The sequence below is a fragment of the Panonychus citri genome, unplaced genomic scaffold (assembly GCF_014898815.1).
Source record: "Panonychus citri isolate SS breed McGregor unplaced genomic scaffold, ASM1489881v1 Contig00095, whole genome shotgun sequence".
Taxonomy (NCBI): Eukaryota; Metazoa; Arthropoda; class Arachnida; order Trombidiformes; family Tetranychidae; genus Panonychus; species Panonychus citri.
In genome coordinates, this window is record NW_026515500.1 from 1,429,317 (window position 1) to 1,450,147 (window position 20,831).

Here is a 20,831-nt window from a genome sequence, read left to right on the forward strand (position 1 = left end):
CGTTCAATTGAATCATCAAAGTAAATTGTTTACGATTAAAATTCAAGGTTTTTTTTTAATTTAGAAAAACAAATGAATCAACAATTAGTTAATTGTCAAGTTGTTTACGGTTTTTAAGTCTCAAGTATCAATTTACAAGGTTGATTGTGATGGTTGATTATGTTAACATAATCTTACGAAAAGTGAACTAAATTGATTGAGACAATCAACTAAATTACAAGATGATTAAGATAAATTTTTATATTCTTACCAACTGATTGTTACAACAATTAACTTTTATTACCAATCAAAGATCAACGATAATCAAAGTAACTAAATTTTGAAAATTTGCCAAGAAAATTAATCATTAATCATGTTAACTAATTAGTAAGGAAAAATTGATTTTTCTTCAATCAATCAATCAGTTAATTAATTCGCCACCGTCGATGATTTAATTCCCGGGGAAAATTAACTATTGAGACTTTGATTATCTAAGGGACTTAATTGTGTAATAGACAATTTATTAATAAGTTTTATCAAAGTGAAACATTGATTATAACCGATAAGTGTTCACTTGATTGTGCTAATTGTTTAAGTGTATTTCTCACAATCAGTCGCCCCAATCTGATTGCTTAATTGTGGTAGATACAAAATCAGTATAAAAGTGATCACTTTCAAGAAAGTTACTATTTTTGTCCATTGACAACAAATTGTGAACATTGTTTTTACTTTTGTTGATTAAGTAATTTACTTTGATAGTAGACTAAATCACTATGACCGATCGAACTGTTGATCGTTTGAATGGGATCACCCCGAGTGCTTTGGATCTAATTGGTAATACCCCGTTAATTGCTCTCGATCGTTTATGGAAAGGACCTGGTCGATTGTTGGCTAAATGTGAATTTCTTAATCCAACGGGAAGTCTTAAAGATCGTTCATCGCTTTTTATGATCACCAAAGCTCGAGAATCGGGTAAACTAAACGATGGTGATCCTGTAATCGAAGTGACCTCAGGTAATCAAGGTGGTGGAATCGCTTGTGTTACAGCGGTTTTAGGTCATCCGTTTACTGTGGCGATGTCAAAGGGTAACAGTCCACAACGAGCGATAATGATGAAAGCTCTTGGTGCTAATTGTATTCTTACCGATCAGGTTAATGGTAAACCAGGTAATGTTACAGCTGATGATGTGGCCGCTGCCGAAGAGGCCGCGATGAAAGTGAAAGATGAGATTGGCGCTTATTATGTTGACCAGTTTAACAATCAAACCAATTGGTTGGCTCATTATGAGATGACTGGACCAGAGATTTGGCGACAAACCGCTGGTAAAATTGACGCTTTTCTGATCGGCTGTGGAACTGGTGGTTGTTTTGTTGGAACATCGAAATTTTTGAAAGAGAAAAATTCTAACATCAAATGTTTCGTAGTTGAACCAGAGGGCTGCCAACCAATCGAAGGTTGTACAATAACCAAGCCACTTCATCTTCTTCAGGGGTCAGGGTATGGGTGCGTTCCAACTCTATTCAAGCCCGAACTGTATGATGGTACAATGGCCGTTTCGGATGAAGACGCAGTTAAATATCGTAAACTTTTAGGTCAAAAGGAAGGACTTTATTGTGGCTACACAACCGGGGCCAATATCGCAGCAGCAATCAAATTACTCCAATCAGGTAAACTACCAAAAGACGCTGTGGTCGTTACAATCCTTTGCGACAGTGGCCTTAAATATCCCGAATAGTTTTCAATCAACTGATGTTAACCCGAAATCGAGTTGAATGGGATCATTTTTGATTGAAAATGAATACATATCATCATCATTCAAATAGTAATCAGGATAAGTGAACATGAATCGAATGTGACATTTGATGAATGAACAGTTCGAAAAAAATTACACTCTTACTCGAGGAGAAGCTTTTAAGAAAATAAGCAATTTCTATTCTATTTCTATTAGTGGAAAAGATTTTCATGGAAAATACTTGAGAAAATTCATCTTCCCACCTTAGGCGAAGAAGAAAAAAATGTTCAATTCCATAAATAAAGTAACTTGAACTCGAAATCTGAATCCATAAATTCAGAGCACATTAATTATCTCTATTTCTTTATTTTATTTCTTTAATTGTAACAAGTATTAGATTGATAATCATGAATACCTAAAGTCTCTTGTGTAATTAACTAAATATTGGTAAGAGGAAAGTTCTTAATCTGTTCTAACTATGATAGAGATTAATATGAGATCGGTAAAAACCCAATTAGGCTCATATTGTACTTTAGATAATATTGATTATCATAATTATCGTTTTTCCATTGTGATCCAATGAAACAATCAACGAAATGATCAACAAAGTATCTTATACATCTTGAGATATTTACTTCATTTCTAATCCATGGTAACATGTTAATCATGTATTCAGATCAGCTTACTCGATGAAATTGGAGAGAAAAGTAATTAATTCATTGTAATTACGTTGATTGAATGGTAAATCATAACTAATTGTGAGAAGAAATAAAAAAAAACATCACAACAATTAAGAAAATACAAAACTATGATAATCAAATTGTTATACAAGAGGTGAAATGGAAAAGAAAAAAAAATCAATCAAATCAAATTTCCGGATTAAATTTTGGCAGCGACTGATTAATTGACAGTAACAATTGACTAAATTAAATTTAATTAAATTGATCAATCAAAGGGTTTGTTGTTTTTTTAAGGAAACAAATCAGAGCGCGAAAATTTAATGATCACTTTGTCATGGCTACAACAATTAAAGGTTGATTTTGTATTTAAAGTTAAATTGTGACTTTAATTAGATGGATTTTTATTGATTTTTGATTAAATTAATGGTTAATGAACAATTATTGGTGTTAATTTTGTCCAAGGAACAAAATAAATGTGAAATTATAAAGGTAAAGAAATTAGAGTTGATAAAGTTACTCAAGATTCAATTTGACTTGTCAATCTTTTCATATGATTGGTGATTTCCATTGTTGGGTAACCAATGGATGGAAATTAATTGTAATCAATTTCACTGAAACTACGACGTCGACGGCGACCATAGCCCATTCCTGAATAACCGCCCCACCCGCCATGTTCCATCTCCTTAGCGGGTTCGGGCTTCTCTTTCTTGCCCATTTTTTTCATCTTTTTATGATACTTTTTCATTTTCTTTTCATAGGTTTTCCAGCCACCAGCATTCACCAATGACAAGGTAAGCGAAATGAGAAGACACAAAATTAAAAGGTAACTGATTTTCATTATTTAATTGGTACTAAATTGTTGAGAGAAACAACAACAATTAAAACTGAAAGGTTTACGAAGATGGACTTATCGAGGTGTCGAAAACACAATAGAAAAAAACTTGGATCTCAACCGATTGTTACAATTAAACTTTTCTTTCTGATTGTTGATTAAATTGTGATGATTAATTGAACCTGGAAACGGTTTATATACTCACTTTTAAGTCTAATCATTTAAACTGATCAATTTTAATCACGCTAATTGTTGATTGTCGGATTGCAAGTTGGCCAATTTTGATCTTATACTTATACATATAAATTGTCAATAATTAAATTGATTGGTGACAAACGTTTAACAGTTTTCAAGTTGTGATCAAATTGTTACAAAATATAAATTTAATTACAATTAAAAAGCAAGTAAATTATGATATTCGAGTTCATTACCAATATAAACGAAACTAATTTAATAAACAATTTACTCTAAATTAAGGATAATTGCGTGTCGATTTGATAATAATCCAGTTAATTATCACATTCGGATGAAAATTACAATATATGTAGTCACAAATTGGATAATTGATATTCAAGGTAAGTTAATCAATAGATTGTTACATTAATTTTTAAAGTAAACATGTAATTGGAAAGTTAATTGAATCGATTATCGGATCAACAAATCGAGTCCCAAATGATTTAGAATGAAAATGAAATTAGAAATAAATTTGATATCTTTATGTTTACAATCAAATGGAATTAAGCTAATTGTTAATCTATTACAAAGATCGAGACGCAAGACATAAAAAATAAGGGAAAGTCTTTGGGATTAAAAAGTGTAAAGATAATCTAATGTCCTACTTTTAATCCAAAGGCGGATAAAGTCAATTCTCAAATAGATATACAGTTATTTTCACCCACAAACCAGAAACATGTTGATTTAAATGATGATGGTGATTAGAATTGTAATAAAAACCTCAACAAAATGGATAATCTTTTTTTTCCTTCACAATTATTATTGTAACAATTTGACGAAAAAGTTATTAATGTTATTGTTATTAATTCTAGTAATCGAGATACGGTTGATGGTATTGGTGTATTTTGAGTTTATCGAGATCGAAAGAGCAACCAAAGAGGAGGAAAAGTTTTCGAGGCCTTCGAAGAGGCGAAGTGGGTGGAAAATGATAGCTAATCCCTTTTTTTAGCTACACATGTTGATGATGATGATGATATCAAAGATTGTGAATGAGACACAATCAGGATCAGGATAATCGCCTGTTAATCCTCTATACCAATTAAAGGGCAACAAAAGGATTTAATCTCTTTCAAATGGGAGGTTGTCTTTTTGTACTACAATTTGTTTAACAATAGGAAAGTGAAAAGTCATCGAAATGGTTCAAAGAAATGATACTTTAGTTGATAGAAAGAAAGAAAGAGAGAGAGAGAGAGAGAGAGAGAGAGAGATTTTCTATCAAGTGATAGGAAGATGTAGAAGGAGAGATGAGGATGATGAATTTCTCGCAATAATCCAGGGATGGAGAAGAAAAAAATTGATAAAATCCATGAGGAAGTGGAAGAAGATGAAACTTGAAGGATAAGGTGGATTTTGGTGGTAGGACTTTGGAAAAGTACTTGTCATCATCATTGGTTTTCGATTATTATTTAAATCTTGATCGGCTGAATATCATTTTTCAATTGATTAAATGATAAAAGTGTAAATTGTTAGTTGATTGTTGATCATCTTCATTTCTCTTCTCCCGTATTAAATGATTAATTTCATGAGAAACGCACAAGGTGTTGTCTTAATGTTATTTTTGCCTTCGATTGTTATTCTAACCTAACCATGGTTATGATGATGCTCTCGACACTTCGACATAGGACCAACTAAGCACAAAAGTTTTTTCTTCCATCATCAGCCGCATCCTCATCTTCTCTCTCTCTCTCTCTCTCCCTTCCCCATCTTCTTCCGCAATTTTCTCTCCTTGTTGATCGCTCTATCAACTTCTCTCTCTCTCTTTATTTCTTGTCTTCTCTTTCTGGTCTTATTATTTTCATTCGATGCTTGTTGACTTAAATAGGATCATTTTCATCTCTCTCTTTGACTTTTCTCCATCTTCATCATCTTCTCACTTTCTACCTTTGTCATTTTCGGGCACAATTAAGGTCCATCAATAGGTGATATTATCCTAAGTTAATACAATATTTACTTATCAAACTCTCATATTTGAATTACTTTTTCTCAATAATGAATCATCATCATCACTCCTCTTCCACCTCCCTTTTAATTGATTGATTTTTCACTAACTCCAACCCCTTTCAATTGCTAATTCATTCATAATAATTGTATTAAATTTCATCTTTTGTTTTCCTATCCATAGATTTATCCATAAATTCTGGAACCTCAAAGTCACTTGAATGATTTACCGTTAACCGGAAGATTAATTTGTTTACTCAAAACAGAATCAATTTAATTAACATATAAAAAGTTAATGTTTACTTTTTTCAACAATTCTAAACAATTAATATCCCAAAGAAAAAAAGTCAAGATGATTTACCCAAAAAAACATCAACAATCAAATTTAAATAATAATTTCATTGAATGACAATGATTATTATTCAATAGGAAACATCAATCAAATAAATTATTATCATTTAGATATGAAAGCTGAAATCTCAGTCTATTTACCCAAGAGAAATTAAGTTAATTGTTTGATTTTTCCATCTTAATTGTTGATTAAATTGTAAATTCACTTATATCGTGTATCGATTTACATGTAATTAACATTGAAAGTTTATCGGTCAATGAATATTACCTTGAACTAGATAATTAACTGTTGCCATGAAAATAATTTTCGGACAATATTTGAACAGCTTAAATTGTTGTGATCGAAGTAATAATTTCGTGATTTTAACAATTTAACTAACAATTTTAGAGATAAACAGGTTTCACAATTGGTGAATGTGGTTAATTGTAATAACAATTTAATTCAATTCTCGATCAACAATCAGCTGTGACAATCATCGAATGTGTAAATTAAGCCGATCGAGTTAATCAAGTGTCTCTTTTTAGGTTTACGGTTTTACCATTAAATTAACAAGTGATTTTCATTTTGCCAATTTCGTATATAAGTTGATCTTATAATGTGATTCCAATGATGATGATCATTTCTAATCGCTGATTAGATTCGCATCACCAACAATTAATATAATATTTTCTTGCTCTTACAAATCCCTCACCTCTCCTTATGGATTAAACTAACTGTTGATTAGCTACGGAAGGTTTCAATCAACCCAAAAGGCCAAAAAGACAATCAAGTAAACTGACAATGGACAATAAAGTTAACAAATTCAATGTATCTCTCTCTCTCTCTCTCTCTCTTCTCTTTCTCTATGGTTGAATATGAGGTTTTTCCAATGAATTAATAGTTTTTTCTTGATTCACAATTAAAGATTATAATATTATTAATTGTCAACTCGGAAAAACATGAAAAGCGAAACTAAATTGTGTCTCAAATCAGAATAACAGGAACCGTACCAACACCATTGATAATAAGGATCAATCAATTTAATCCTCTTTCTCCTCGATCAAAGATAATCAAAAATAATTGTTCAGAACCATAATTATTATTGATATTGTCTTTTGAAATTTAATTATCTCTTATTATTAATAAGTTTTTCGATTATCTTTATCGCTTCTAATAGTTGTTATTATGACAATTCTTTGATTTTTTTTCTCCACTGATTGTTGACAATTTAGAATAAGCATTTAGCTTCTAATTTCTTTGATATTTTTTTTCTTCAATGTTGATTCTTCTTCTTCTTATTGTATAACATAGTTGATTGATTGTGAATTGTAACAATTGGTGTTTACAGAAAGAAATTAGAATAACCAAATTGAATGAATGTTGAAGGCGAAAAAAACAAAACCAGTCAACAAACTCACTGGTTCATCCAAATATTGGTCAGGGAAATTTATCAGCTGTTACCTTCCTTTATCATCATCTATTCATCTCTCTTCCTCTTCCTCTTTGAATCATTTATCCTCATCACTTGATCATCATCTTCATCTTACCCCAAATCATTTTTTTCATCACGATATTTACTCTGTAAATTCAATTCATATGCTACTAATTTCATAATAGATAATCAGTAATCATCACCAACGACTGATCAATTAACTTTGACATTACAATCATCTAATTGTTTGGTGATAATAATCAACAATTAGATGATAAATTTTCAAAGAACAATAAATTCAAATCAAATCATCGAGTATCAAAAGTCAATGGCTGTATCGTTTTCACATTTAGATAATTATTACAATTGATTCAATGATCAAATTAATATGGAAACTGGATTAGTGATAATAATTACAGATGATTACAAGTTGTAATAAAATTAATGTAAATGTTACTTGGAGTTTAATGTTGGGATACTTTCAATGGATAACATTATAGACACTTGTTTTTCCATAGGATTTGCAAAAGAAAGAGAAGATTAGGAAGATAAAGAAAGGGAAGATGGGGGCTGAAAAAGGGAGGCACGTGATTGGAAGTGCGTGCAGCGCGTGCTGATATAATTTGGCAGAGAGAGAGAGGGAGAGGGAGAGTGTGTATGTTAATTGAATCAACAATTCAATTTAGATGTCGAATCCATTTCTTACCTTAACATCAAACTAGTCAAATTCAATTACAATTGCGATTAACTATTTATTTACATTGATTGTCGCGTGTCCACTAAACTGTGTGTACGTGTGTCTATCTACCTGTTAATTGTAATTGTAATCAATCTAGTCAATTAAAGAGATTAATTTTTTTCGTAAGACAAACAATGGTTTCAATTTTTTAATGGTCAATTTCGTTATGATTTTTACCTGTAATTTACCTGGAAAATGAATAATAATCCTAACAATCTATTTCAACTTAGTTATTGGATCTCTACTCCATCTAATCACGATTCTAATTCAATTGTAATTGCTGAACAAGATCTTCCAATTGGATTTCATACACTTCCAACAGCAAGACCAATTTCACTTCGAAAAATATTCAATAAAAACAACAATCAGCCGAAACAATTAGTCAAGGTAAGTCTTAATTACTAAATTAATCTTAACTCTAATCTAATCAATGATAATCATCGTTTCCCATTAGGCTTACATTTCTGAACTTGGAGTGATAACAACTCGTGAAAATATTGATTGGATTCATTTGGTTAGATTAGCTGATAATTGTTTTGAACAGAATTTATTAATCCACTGGAACGGTGATAAGAAAACACTAATTGGTACAACAATTAAGCCAATTGCTTCAGGCGATGAAATCAAAGCTTGGTTTCCAATGGATTTACTTGATTTCTTATCAATTCCCTTTCTAAATCCAATCAACATTATCCACTCATCAAGTTACCAATGTGTTAATTGTGAATCAAATTTTAATCAACCAAATCCACTTAAAATTCATATTGCTTTTGATTGTCCAATACAATTAACCAACTATTCACGAGAAAATTGTCTCAATAAAAGTTTACCTTTAACCTCAATTTTAGGTTCAACTATAACACCAACAACAATCAACGGTTTAAATTGTAATCCTTTATTACCAACAAACACCAACATTAACTTATCCCAATCATCAACACAATTAACTCGCCTAACATATAAATCATCATCATCTCCATCATCATGTTCACTATCATCAACAATAAACAAAACACCAATAACCTCATCATCGTCTTCATCTTTATCTTCACTTTCATCAATAAGTTTCCAAGAAAATGTTGGCCCATCAATCCCGAAGGAGATAATTGAACCTTCAGCAAATTTATCACCACAATCGAATGTCCCTTTAAACAGCAACAGCACCAATGCGACAATAAATTCACATGTCACCTCGTCACACTTATTCGGTACCAAAGAACCTCGAAGTCACATTTGCGTCTTTTGCGGTAAACTTTACACACGAAAGTATGGCCTTAAAATACACCTGCGAACTCACACTGGACATAAACCATTATCATGCCGATTCTGTGGTCGACCATTTAGTGACCCGTCCAATTTAAACAAGCACATTCGTCTGCACAGTCAACACCATTCGGGAACAGCCTCATCACCTTACAAGTGTAAAAAATGTTCTAAAATCTTAGTTCGACGACGTGACCTAGAAAGACACCTTAAATCCCGACATAAACTGACAACATGACGATGGAATCAATCAAACTCAACAAACATCAAACAATAAACAAAAAGATGAACAAAAAAAAATCACCAAAGTTTGAATTTCTTTTGTAAATATTATCATACAATTCCCAGTGAAACTTATCATGATTGTCAAATAATCTACCACGAACTCTCCCCCTTTACGATTCCATTTATAGAAAACTATTATCTGTGTAATATTTGTAATATAATCAATTGTAAATTAACCTGTATTTTCATGATGAAACTGATGATGTCCAGATAATATGATTGGTTAACATACAAACTAATCAACTAATCATTTGATATTCATGCGCCTTCAAAATCCTAAACGTAATCCTGAGTTTATCCTTTCAACGATTATTATTATTATCACTACGAATGCGTAAATCTTTTTATCATCATCCTGCTCATCATCATCATCTTCATCTTCATCTTATTTCCTCTTTCATTGTGTATAAAAAGATAACATTTTTCTAGAATCAGATTCATTCCCAATCCATCAACAATACTTTCATTTTGTTCAATTGTCGAGTTTGTATTTTTTTCCCTCTCTCACACAACCATTAACAAATTATTACGAAAATAAATCGCTAATTAAACTAATTAATTGTTGTTATAACTTCTTATCAAATTGCGATCAAAACAAACATCTTTCAACAGTTTTCTTGTGAAGATAGTTAATCATTGTAACAATCAACTGATTCCAATTTGATTCAGATAATTGGGTAAGTCTTTTGCTATTTCTTATTGCAATTAGTTAATTGCTTTTGGATCACTAATTTAATCAATTTACACTTTTTTCCAACCAAATATCAATATGATATTAATTAGACTATCACAATTTCATTTGATTTAACTGTTAATTGTTTGGTTTAACTTTACTTTCCTCATTGATTATTGATTGTTGGTTTGATTACTTTGATTGATTGTTGGTCTTAATTATCATAAGTAATGTACAACTAACCTAATTTAGTTTCAATTTTTTTTTCTGTTGGTGTTAATATCCATTAACAGGTTAACAATTAACTCTGTTGTTAGGGATTGATTTGTTTTCTCACAATTACAATTAGATTAATATAACTATTACTATCACTAAATTGTATTTTATCAAGTGGATTAAGTGAATTGAATTTGATTAAAATTGTGACAATAATATTGTGTTAAGAAATGAATTAAATGTTAATCTGTTTGATTGAGATTGTAATCTAATTAACTGAGTGATGAAACAGTTAACACTAATATAATCAATAGTGTTGATAAATTATCATGTTGATCATAAATTTCATCAGGAATACAGATAACTACATGAGTTTTATTTATCAAATGATAATAATCAAATGGATCGTACGATTAATTGTGAAAATTAATGTTCTCATCAAAGGTTGATTGTGATAAATTGTCAGATAAATTAGTAAACAAATTATGATTTATCATCTCTATCCAATTTAGATCAACTTAATAACCGCAACAAATAATTCATAAATTGGATTCTCATCATACCTTTGATTACTATTATCTAATCAGAGACAAAGTTATCAAAATTGTTCATCTAAATCATATTCACCACGAACGAAATTTGATCAAATGAAGATGATAATCAATCCCAGTTATCATTTGATTATCCACTTATCAGAATTTTCAATATTCTATCATAGTATTTTCCTCATCCAATCAGAGAATTTGTCTCTTATTAAGAACAAAAAGAAAATTATCTTGTTATAATATCTTTTTAAGAATTTTGTGCTGAACTTTGTAACTTGTTCTTATTTTGGGTCTTGTTGCAAACTCTTTTCGACTTCATCTTCCATTGTCCATTTAACTGACCCCTTCATCTTTTACTCTCTCAATCCTTCATCTTCATTTTCTTCAAATCTCTGTTGCTTCATCTTCTTGTCCATCTTTTAGTTAACTTGTGATTGAGTATAAAACATGGGAATTCATGTAATTGGGTGGAAATGGGAGATCCATGGAATGAAAATTGAGTTTATGTTTTGAGAAAATAATGGAAGCCCCTTAAGATAAATGGCTAATGAAAATCTTTACAGTTTAATAGCTTAATTCAGTTGATTTAGTTTCTCTTCTTCTTCCATGTTCCATGATATCATTATTGTTATTTCTCATGTTGACCATCAGTAGTCTTGGAATTGATCTTTGACCGTTGTCTTATCATTCTCATCTCATCTTATCCAAATTTTCATAACCAAAACTGATCCAATTTATTCCTGTAATAATAAAGCAGAGAGAGAGAGAGAGAGAAATATCAAGTTAATTAAGGAATAAATTTCTATCACTGTGATTGATTACATTTCAATTCTTATATCAACATGTAAAAATCAGATTAAATTCTGATCTCATGAAATCTTTTGATTTTAGTTTGAAAAAATATTCGATTACCAACAATTTACTTGATCGGATTATCATTTGTTTTTTGTATTTCCAATCATGAAAAACAATCTTAATACAAATTAATTAAACTAATTGGTGACTATTGATTAACTGATTCTACTTAAAGATGACCTATTGTGAATATAAATTGAGTATCAATATGATCAAGTGCAAGTAAATTACTGTAATTAAATCTGATTAGATTTGATTGTTTAGTATTCTGTATCTTTATCTTTAAGAGGGATAACAATTAACATGAAAATTATGAATATGATTGATGAAAATTACGATGATTAGATTGTTAAACTAAATTAGAGGCATCTAATCAATATGGAAATGATTATTAATTAGATTGATTGTAATTCATTAACAGTTAATACTAATCAGACAAAAAGTTCACCTACTTTAATAAACGATTATTAAATCAATCGTAAATCCAGTTCATATGAATTTCCATTGATGATGATTTTGTTAATTACTCAATTTGCCAACTATTAACGATCAGCTGATTTGTCACGTTCACCTGTTGATAATTAATAACAATTAACATTCATCATCAACATCATCCATAGAGTAACAATTGTAAGGTAATAAAGATTAACCTTTTAGATGGATAAAAGTTTATCGAGCAATTAATTTAATTGTCACCAATTGAATCTAACCAACAGTATGTTTCTAGTTGATTGTGCTCTAATTAAGAGGATCGATGATCAAACCAATTGAAAATCAATAAGAATAAAAGTCAAATTGAAAGGAAGAAAACATTAAATATAAACACTTGAGAGATTCTATTCTACATGTTAACCATGATGATATTAGCTGAACATTTAATGAACTTTGTAAATGAACAGAATGACCTTTCGGTCGAAGAGTAAATTCAAATTGTACTAAATCATTTGGTGACAATTTAATCCAATCCAAATGAACATCATCAATATCCAATTGACAATTTGTCCAAAGTCCTAAAGGTAAACAAAACCATCTTTCATAATTGTTTAGTTATCATCGATAAACAAAGAGTCACTTTGAGGCCGAGCAATTAACTAATCATAGAGTAATTGTAATTAAAGACAAGTGCAATTTGATTGATAAGATAATACAAATCAAGAGAGAGAAAGATTTTAATCATAAATGTATAATCCAGGATATTGATTAGTCTCGCTGATTGTAAGTGTTAGATTGTTGGTAATGGAAAAACCAGTTTTAATTCAGTTGAATTGTAGCACAATTAAAACAAGAAATTGGAATGACGAAAGAAACTTTGAGTTGTGATAATGGAATCGAGTGGAAAGTTAGATTTTATAAACGCTTTTTAGACCACTTTCCTCATCGAAGGGGATGTAGCTCAGATGGTAGAGCGCTCGCTTAGCATGCGAGAGGTACCGAGATCGATACTCGGCATCTCCAATTTTTTTTTCGTCTATTCAATTGAGTCGAATCTTCACTTTTCTTAATTATTAATATTAAATATTCTTGAATTTATTTTATGAATTATTTTGATTTTTTCTTTGAAATTTTTGCTGGGGGAAGGAAAAGATCATCAAGGGGAGGGTATGAAGGCTTGAAGTACCGATAGATTGTAAATAAAAACCTCGAACTGGGAAACAATTTATTGTCAAGTTGATCTTTTTATCATAATCAAACTGAATGTCACCCTGAACAGTTTGTGACCTTTTCACCATGAGAAAATGATGAGAAAACGATGAATTGAGATTCAATCGTAATGATAAACATTGACTCTAAAAAAATGATTTAGATAAACAATTTGCCCTGAAAAGCTTCAGGGAATCAGAATCTTCAGAACTTTTGTTTTCTTTTGTTGGAAATCTTTTTGTTATTGTTGTTAAACATTTCAAGTATTTCATGATGATCATGACGATGATTTTTTCTACCATGACATACCTGAATAAACCGTCTGAACTTTTATCGTTATTAGTTGGATGATTGTAATCGTGATATTGTTTTTTTTTCATCATGATCAAGATGAACAATTTAAATTTCAATGAGAGTAAAAGTTTCCAATGTAATTTATTTTTTTCATCTTTTTTTATGATTTTTAGTTGTTTTCCTTGATTCTTTCAGGATAATTAAATTAATCTACACCATCAAGACAATTTTCAGAGGAAATTTATTGCTAATTGATTAGGATTATCATGGATTTGATCTGATTGTTAAACGTGATTAGAATTACGGATTAAAATATTTTCTAATTCTCGATGAAATATCAATTCAAATCATTGAAATCTCATGAATAATTGGCAATTAGATTATATCAGAAATTCATGATTCAATCAATCTATTCAAGATTACAACAATTAGTGATCAATTTCAATTCTTCCCTCGTTTTCACAGCTTAATACTTGTAGTTAGTTTGATTGTTATTTCATTGTTTGAATTCAAATTAAATCACAATCATTATCATAACATTAAAATGAATTAGTAGGAAAAAAAACTAAGAACTGAGAATTGATTTCCTGTGATAATCATGACAATAATTAACATCCATGATAATTTAAATAATTGAAAGGATATTGAATAGAAAATATTGCTTTTAATCAATTTAAATTTAGTTTAGTTTCGTTGAATTTATTATTATATAAATTTGATTGTTGATCTATTGTAATGTAAACCTGAAGGAAACAAATATTAGTTAGATAAACACTAGAAAATGTTTATTCAGAATCAGAATACAAAGTTATCATGAACAATCAGAAAATTCTGAAACACAAATTAAACTGAATTAAGAGCTAATTATTAGACTAATTATTAGTGCCAATGGTTTGATGGCTTTTAATAGATACGATAATTTGTTTGATTAATTTACAAGTTGATTGATTGATTAGATCAGTTTTCTTATTTTTTTGTAGACGATTGAATTAATTATCGAAATTTTTTAATTGCTTGGTGATTAAGTTAATCATTTGCTAATAGATATTTATTGATTGTTGATAACATCATTTTCTTACATTTACTCCTGTAATTGGTCATTTTAATTGTTCATTATCAATGAACAATCAGTTTGATGTCAATATGATCTCGATTAAGTCTATTCTCTGTTTGGATTAAATTGTTGAGCTTGATTAGGCAATTAACTATCTTAACAATCAATGATGAAAGACTTTTAGATTTCCTTGTTGTTGTTGTATCTTAATTGTTATGATTAAGCTGGAGTAAGAAATAATCATGACTTTAATTGTGATCAATAGGAAATATGAACAATTTGTTAATTTGATAACCAGATCAAAGTAACAACAAGATGCTAAACCATTTGAATTGTAACCAATATATTGATGGTGGCATCTTAATTGTTGACGATAATGAACTAAAAGTGAACTAAATTAGTGAAAATTTAGAAATGTTATCAAATTAAGTTGATGAATCTTTAGATGTTTATATTCAATTTTTACAATTAGTTAATTGATCAACTATTTAGATGATTTTCTTCGTTTCTTTTTCCTTGTCTCGTATGCTACAAATGTATTGACTGAACTTCGAGAACTTTTTGACCTTTTTGAAACGCTTGACCTCCGACGGGAAGATGATGATCTTTTCGATTGTTTCTCTTTAAAATTGAATGTGACCTTTTTAATTTTGCTCTTAATCAGTTTTCCGGTTAAACTTTTATCACTATGAAGAGCGACTCCTTGAGATGATGAAATAGATACAATTGAATCAACGGACGGAGAAGTGCCTCTACTTGGACTGGGAAGCGGCGTGAATTTTGAGTCTTGTTTTATCGAGGGAAATTCAGCACTTGGCTTGATCACAGGTAAAATTACAGGTGAATTTTGTGTCAATTTTGAGGTTGAACTTTTACTTAGTCCACTTGATAACATGGACGAACTTGAAGCGACAGTTACAGCGGCAAGTTTACCTCGTCTAGTCCTTTTTGAAGTAAACAAACCGATCGCTGACATAATGATAATCGTCACGATAACGGCCAAAAATGACCCAAAATAATTTGGATCGGTTACCAGTACCGATAATCCGGCTGGTTCTTCCTCAGTGGTTGTCGATGAAGGTGTTGATGTTGTTTCAATTGTTGAACTCTCGGCAACTGTGCTACAGTCTTGAGAGGAAACTTCTTGAATCGATGAGTCCGAATCAATAAAATCGGATAATTGTTCTGGTAGATCAATTTCTGGATAAATATCAATATACTTACAATCAACATAATTAACTAAAAAACTGAGAATCAACAACAGTAAATGATCACTGATCATATTTATGATTTCAATGTTGATTGTTTTAAATCATTTTGATGACAATTTAATCCAATCCAAATGAACATCATCAATATCAAACTGACAATTTGTCCAATGGCCTGAAGGTAAACAGAATCATCATTTATAATTGTTTGATTATCATCAATAAACAAAAAGAGTCACATTGAGGCTAAACAATTAACTAACCAAAGAGTTGTAATTAAAAACAATCACAATTGAAAAGATAATATAAAAATTTATAATCCAAAATGATTTGATTAGTATGAATGATTTAACTATAAAAAAGTTAATTGTTAAAGATACAAATACCAGTTATTATATTTGATTCACAATTAAAACACAATTAAAACCCAATTAGTTGAATTAATGAAATAAAAACAATTTGAACGACTTTAGCTAATCATAATTGTGATCATTTATCAAAACAATTTGCTAAGATGATTGTTTAAAATTTAGATAATCAATTATAATGATTAATGAATGGGAAAACATTTCAATCAATTGATTAGCTATTAATGAAAGGTTTGGTTAACTATGGTAAACTAATTACGAGAAAAATTTAAGATTATGAGGCAATTAGCTTATTTGATAATCAATCAATTGATTAAAATTTAATCTAATTTAATGGTAATATCAGAGAGATAATTTTCTCAACTCATTTTGTAACAATTTAAAATGATTTCCATCAAATTAAATTATTAACAATCAACAAGATGAAAAACAGAAGCAAATAAAAGTCAACTAACAATTAATCTGATTACCTGAGTTGATTGAATGCTAATTACTTGAAGGAATCAATTTTCTTGATCAACAAAATTGAAACAATTTAAATCAATCTTATTCTCAATCAGTACAATTAAATTATGAGAAAACTTTTCCTCCATAACCATCAGAATTACCAATAATTATCAATTGACAAATTCTGAATTCAGAGCTCATAATCATCATGAACATGAGGTTTTCCTAATTATCAATAGACAATCAATAGTAAATATCAAATGATTTGATTAAATTTTGTTACAACAAATCAATTGGTGTTACTTTTAATAAGAAAGGATATAATTGCCTGAGGGCAAGAAAAGATTACAATTAAGAAAAGGATAAGCAATTGACCAAAGGTATCGAGGTCAAGATGTTATTAAGCAATGATGAGACTGATTGTTGATACAATTTAATTTCCGTTTTCTTAAATCATCAAGATAATCAAATTAAGAAAATGTCTCACAAAAAAACCATTTAATTAAAAACAGAGAGGTTGAGACAATATTCACAATCAATTAATCATCTTCCATGTTTAATACTTGTATTTAGTTAATTAACAATTAGCTGAAAGTAAGTTAATCATTTTAATGAATTTTCTTACACCTTTGAGATTTAATTTTTGTAATATTAAAATAGCAATTAAACTAAATGATTAAGTGTATTTAGATTGATTAATTTGCTTCTCTCTTATTATCAAGCGAATCAAAAATTGTCAATCTAATAATAACATTGACAATTTATAAATTGTCACAATCAAGTGAAAAGTGGCAATATTATTATTAGAATAGCAGATTGTTGTTATTAAATTGTTCCATTGATTGTCAATTGTTAATTTCCTTTTTCTTTGCCAATGACAATTTGAGGTTGTCATTTCAATTTTTTTGCTCTTTCTCTCATTGAGAATCAATCAAATTCATATTTCATCATGATGATTAACAGAAAATGAGTAAACAATCAATTTGAACCCTGCGGCGATTCATTTAAATACATTGACAATTTATTGTCTTTCATGATCAATGTGAATTTCAATCATTTCAGTATTCAAATTATTTATCCACAGGTATCAAGATAACAGGTAAAAACTATTATATAATATGTTGATCATTTTTTCACCTGAATTAATGATTAACAATCAGAATTATGATGATTTTGATTTGTGAACATAAATTGTTCATTTCGTGTTGATAAAGATTAACAATGAAAGGTAAATAGAGATACAAATCTAAGAGAAAAATAAATTGTTTCATTAATCGTTAATCATTTCTTATAAATCATCAACATTATCATCATGCTGTGTGATTTATTTACAATTAAATCAATTTCTTGTTGATTGTGAGCAAAAATCTATAAGCTCATTACATGAACGGGGAAAAAAGATTTACGGATCTCGTTGATTATTATTACTTTTTAACGATCATCAGAATTAGATCACAATTAACAAGAGAGAGACAATTTTTTTCTCTATTGATTAAAGTAAACAATCAACATCAATCAATTTGATATTCGAGAAAATATCAACAGAAAAAAAGTTCTAACCTTCGATTCTTTGATGATTATTATCTCTCCTTTTCCGTTTCCATCGTTGATTTTTTGTTCCTCTTTCGGTGTAAAAACTTGATTGTAATTAGCGTGTTGATTATGTTGATTAATTGTAACACTTTTTTGAACATTTTCGATGATAATGGTTGATAAACAATAACAGTTTCCATGTGATAAAATGATTCAAATATCAGTTGACTGAGCATTAAAATCAGTAACCATGAACCTGGAACCATGAAAATCTGAATAAAAGCAAAATTTAACAAAATAAGAACATAATTTAAATTGTTTGGATCATCTCTTAATCATTTAAGGATATTCAAACATGCACAAACACAATTAGATGACAAATCAGATTCCATTAGATTGAAAATCTATTAATAAAGTATAAATATATTGTTATCAACTGTCAGGGAATTAGATATTCATGAATAACTGTTAATCTTGATGAGGAAAAGAATTGAAATTTTCTATTTCCATCTTAAATTATCAATCAATATTTACTTTCACTGATTTAGTTTCATGGCAGATAAATTTAGTTGATGATAATTTGATTGTTTCTAATCAAATTAACAAACATTACTCTTCCCATAGAGTTAACATTGAACTTTGTTTTTCCCTTCCTCTCTCTCTCTCTCTCATCATTAACTATTTGATTTTGTTCAACTTTACCCTTTGATTGGTTGTTGATTGTGTAACAATTAACGTTAATTATCATGTTTCCAAGGTTGATTGTTGATTGAAGATTATGAAGAAAACAACTTATCAGTTTTCTCTATGGAAAATGTTTCATCATCTGGAAAACTCATTGACCTTTGCCATTGAAACTATTCAGAGGTTGACGATTACATGAAACAATCAAGATCATGGTATGATAATGATGATGACGAATATATAATTATGCCAGTTATTCAGTTTCAAGAAATTCACTTGGATTTATCGTTGGAAATTTTCATCGGTCTCCTGGTTTTCATTGTCCATCCATTTTAATTGAGAAACATTTCCATTATGATTAACTGTCAGAAATCAGCTTCTCTTTGGAGGTCATCGTAATGGTCAATCTTTGTATTATCAATGGTTCCATGAATTCTCATCATGTTCATTGTTGTTCCTTTCTTATGTACAGAAGATAATTAACTTTAATTATATATAATTTTTTCGAGATTAATTTCGGTTTTCCTGGTTAAAGATCTTTGTTTGTTTTTCTCTCTTAATTTTGTTCCATTTGTCGAATATTATTTTTTCTTCTTGTTGTTCGGTGACTTTTTACTTCCCATGAACCGGAAATTATATCATGAGAATGAGAAACTGTGGTGAAACTTTTTCTTCATTCAAGAGAGAGAGAGAGAGAGAGATAGAGTATAAAATGTACATGATGATTCTGAGAGTTCTGAAGTTTCATCATCTCAAGTAACTGTAAATAAGAAAATATCATGAGCTCATAATTTAAAAATGTAGAGAAAACTAAACAAGATAATTTATTACCATGAATAATTGATCAACTCTCTTAGTGTTAATATAAAAGGAAAAACTGACCATTGGTCATCACCTATCAAAGTGAAAATTTTACTCAAATACTAACCAATTGATATGACAGATTAACATGAACATGAGTGATGGCGGATTTTGTCCAATGGTGTTTTCTATTCATTGTTTCCGGTTGATATTCATCATGTTCATCCTCCGACCCTCCCTCTTCCTCTCATCTTCCTCCCTGTGGATACAATTTCCACCCTTTTGGTATATAAACAGAACAAAAAAAATCTGAAAGAAAAGAATAAATTTTTTCATTGGAAAAAAAAGTTCACAATCAAAATCGTCATCGAGCCAAAGATATAAGTTTCCTATTCTTTTTTCTATATACATAATATAATATGAACATGATCCAATTCCAAGTCATGGGATAATTCAACATTTTCTTCAGTTAATGTTCAGCATCATGTTCCATGAGGTTCATTGTCTGTAAGGAAGAAGAAAACAAAAGACTGAGTAAAAAAAGAAAAAGCCAAGATGATGAACTTTGATGTAAAATGTTGAGTTGGAAATTCTCATGAAATACTCGTGAATGTCCATCTAAATACATCAACGAATAACATTCTGAGTGGTAGATAATATAACGAAAAAGGAATGAAATTATTCCCCAATAGAATTGAATTTTCTTTCTCTTCATGTTAAATACCCAATCAACAGTTCGGAGTCAAAATTGAATCAAAAAGATGGCCGAAATGACAACTTTGAATCAATTTTGACTCAAACTTTTTTGATCAATTTTTGAACACTTTTTACTCATTTTTGATACAACTATTTCGAATAGTTGAAATCACGGAAATGATAAAATGGAGATTTTTTTGAATTGGTGCGAATCATAGTCTGATTCGACTTTGATTCAAATATTTTAATTCACAAAAGATTGAAAGAAAAGATGTAGAAACAGAATTTCAATATAATTAAATAGAAATTGAAAGGATTCATCTTCATCTATTTATTATCGAAATGCAGTATATTATTTCAAAGTCAAACA

The 20,831-nt window shown here is 29.5% G+C and overlaps 2 protein-coding genes, 1 long non-coding RNA gene and 1 other non-coding gene across 6 annotated transcripts; 3 read left to right on the forward strand and 1 right to left on the reverse strand.

The window, feature by feature from the left end:
- The first annotated feature begins 424 nt into the window (after nt 1-424).
- On the forward strand, nt 425-2,033 carry LOC128388040 (uncharacterized). Its single transcript, XM_053347385.1, has one exon. The coding sequence runs from the start codon at nt 753-755 to the stop codon at nt 1,713-1,715; it is 963 nt and encodes a 320-aa protein (XP_053203360.1). The 5' UTR covers nt 425-752; the 3' UTR covers nt 1,716-2,033.
- Nucleotides 2,034-7,810: 5,777 nt separating this feature from the next.
- Nucleotides 7,811-10,122, forward strand: LOC128388049 (zinc finger protein SNAI1-like). The gene is made up of 2 exons (XM_053347397.1): nt 7,811-8,285; nt 8,353-10,122. Exons 1-2 carry the CDS (start codon nt 8,094-8,096, stop codon nt 9,397-9,399), a joined length of 1,239 nt encoding a protein of 412 aa, XP_053203372.1. The 5' UTR covers nt 7,811-8,093; the 3' UTR covers nt 9,400-10,122.
- Nucleotides 10,123-13,117: 2,995 nt separating this feature from the next.
- Trnaa-agc (transfer RNA alanine (anticodon AGC)) lies at nt 13,118-13,190 on the forward strand. The gene has a single exon. It is a non-coding gene; the product is annotated as a tRNA-Ala (tRNA).
- Nucleotides 13,191-16,600: 3,410 nt separating this feature from the next.
- LOC128388052 (uncharacterized) lies at nt 16,601-20,466 on the reverse strand. Of its 3 annotated transcripts, XR_008325212.1 has the most exons (5): nt 20,175-20,466; nt 19,893-20,074; nt 18,983-19,724; nt 18,308-18,552; nt 16,601-17,993 (listed from the first exon to the last, which is right to left on the reverse strand). It is a non-coding gene; the product is annotated as an uncharacterized LOC128388052 (long non-coding RNA). The 3 variants fall into 3 exon arrangements; XR_008325211.1 differs by having other exon boundaries at nt 18,983-19,635; nt 19,893-20,466; XR_008325210.1 differs by having other exon boundaries at nt 19,893-20,466.
- Between the last annotated feature and the right edge of the window lie 365 nt (nt 20,467-20,831).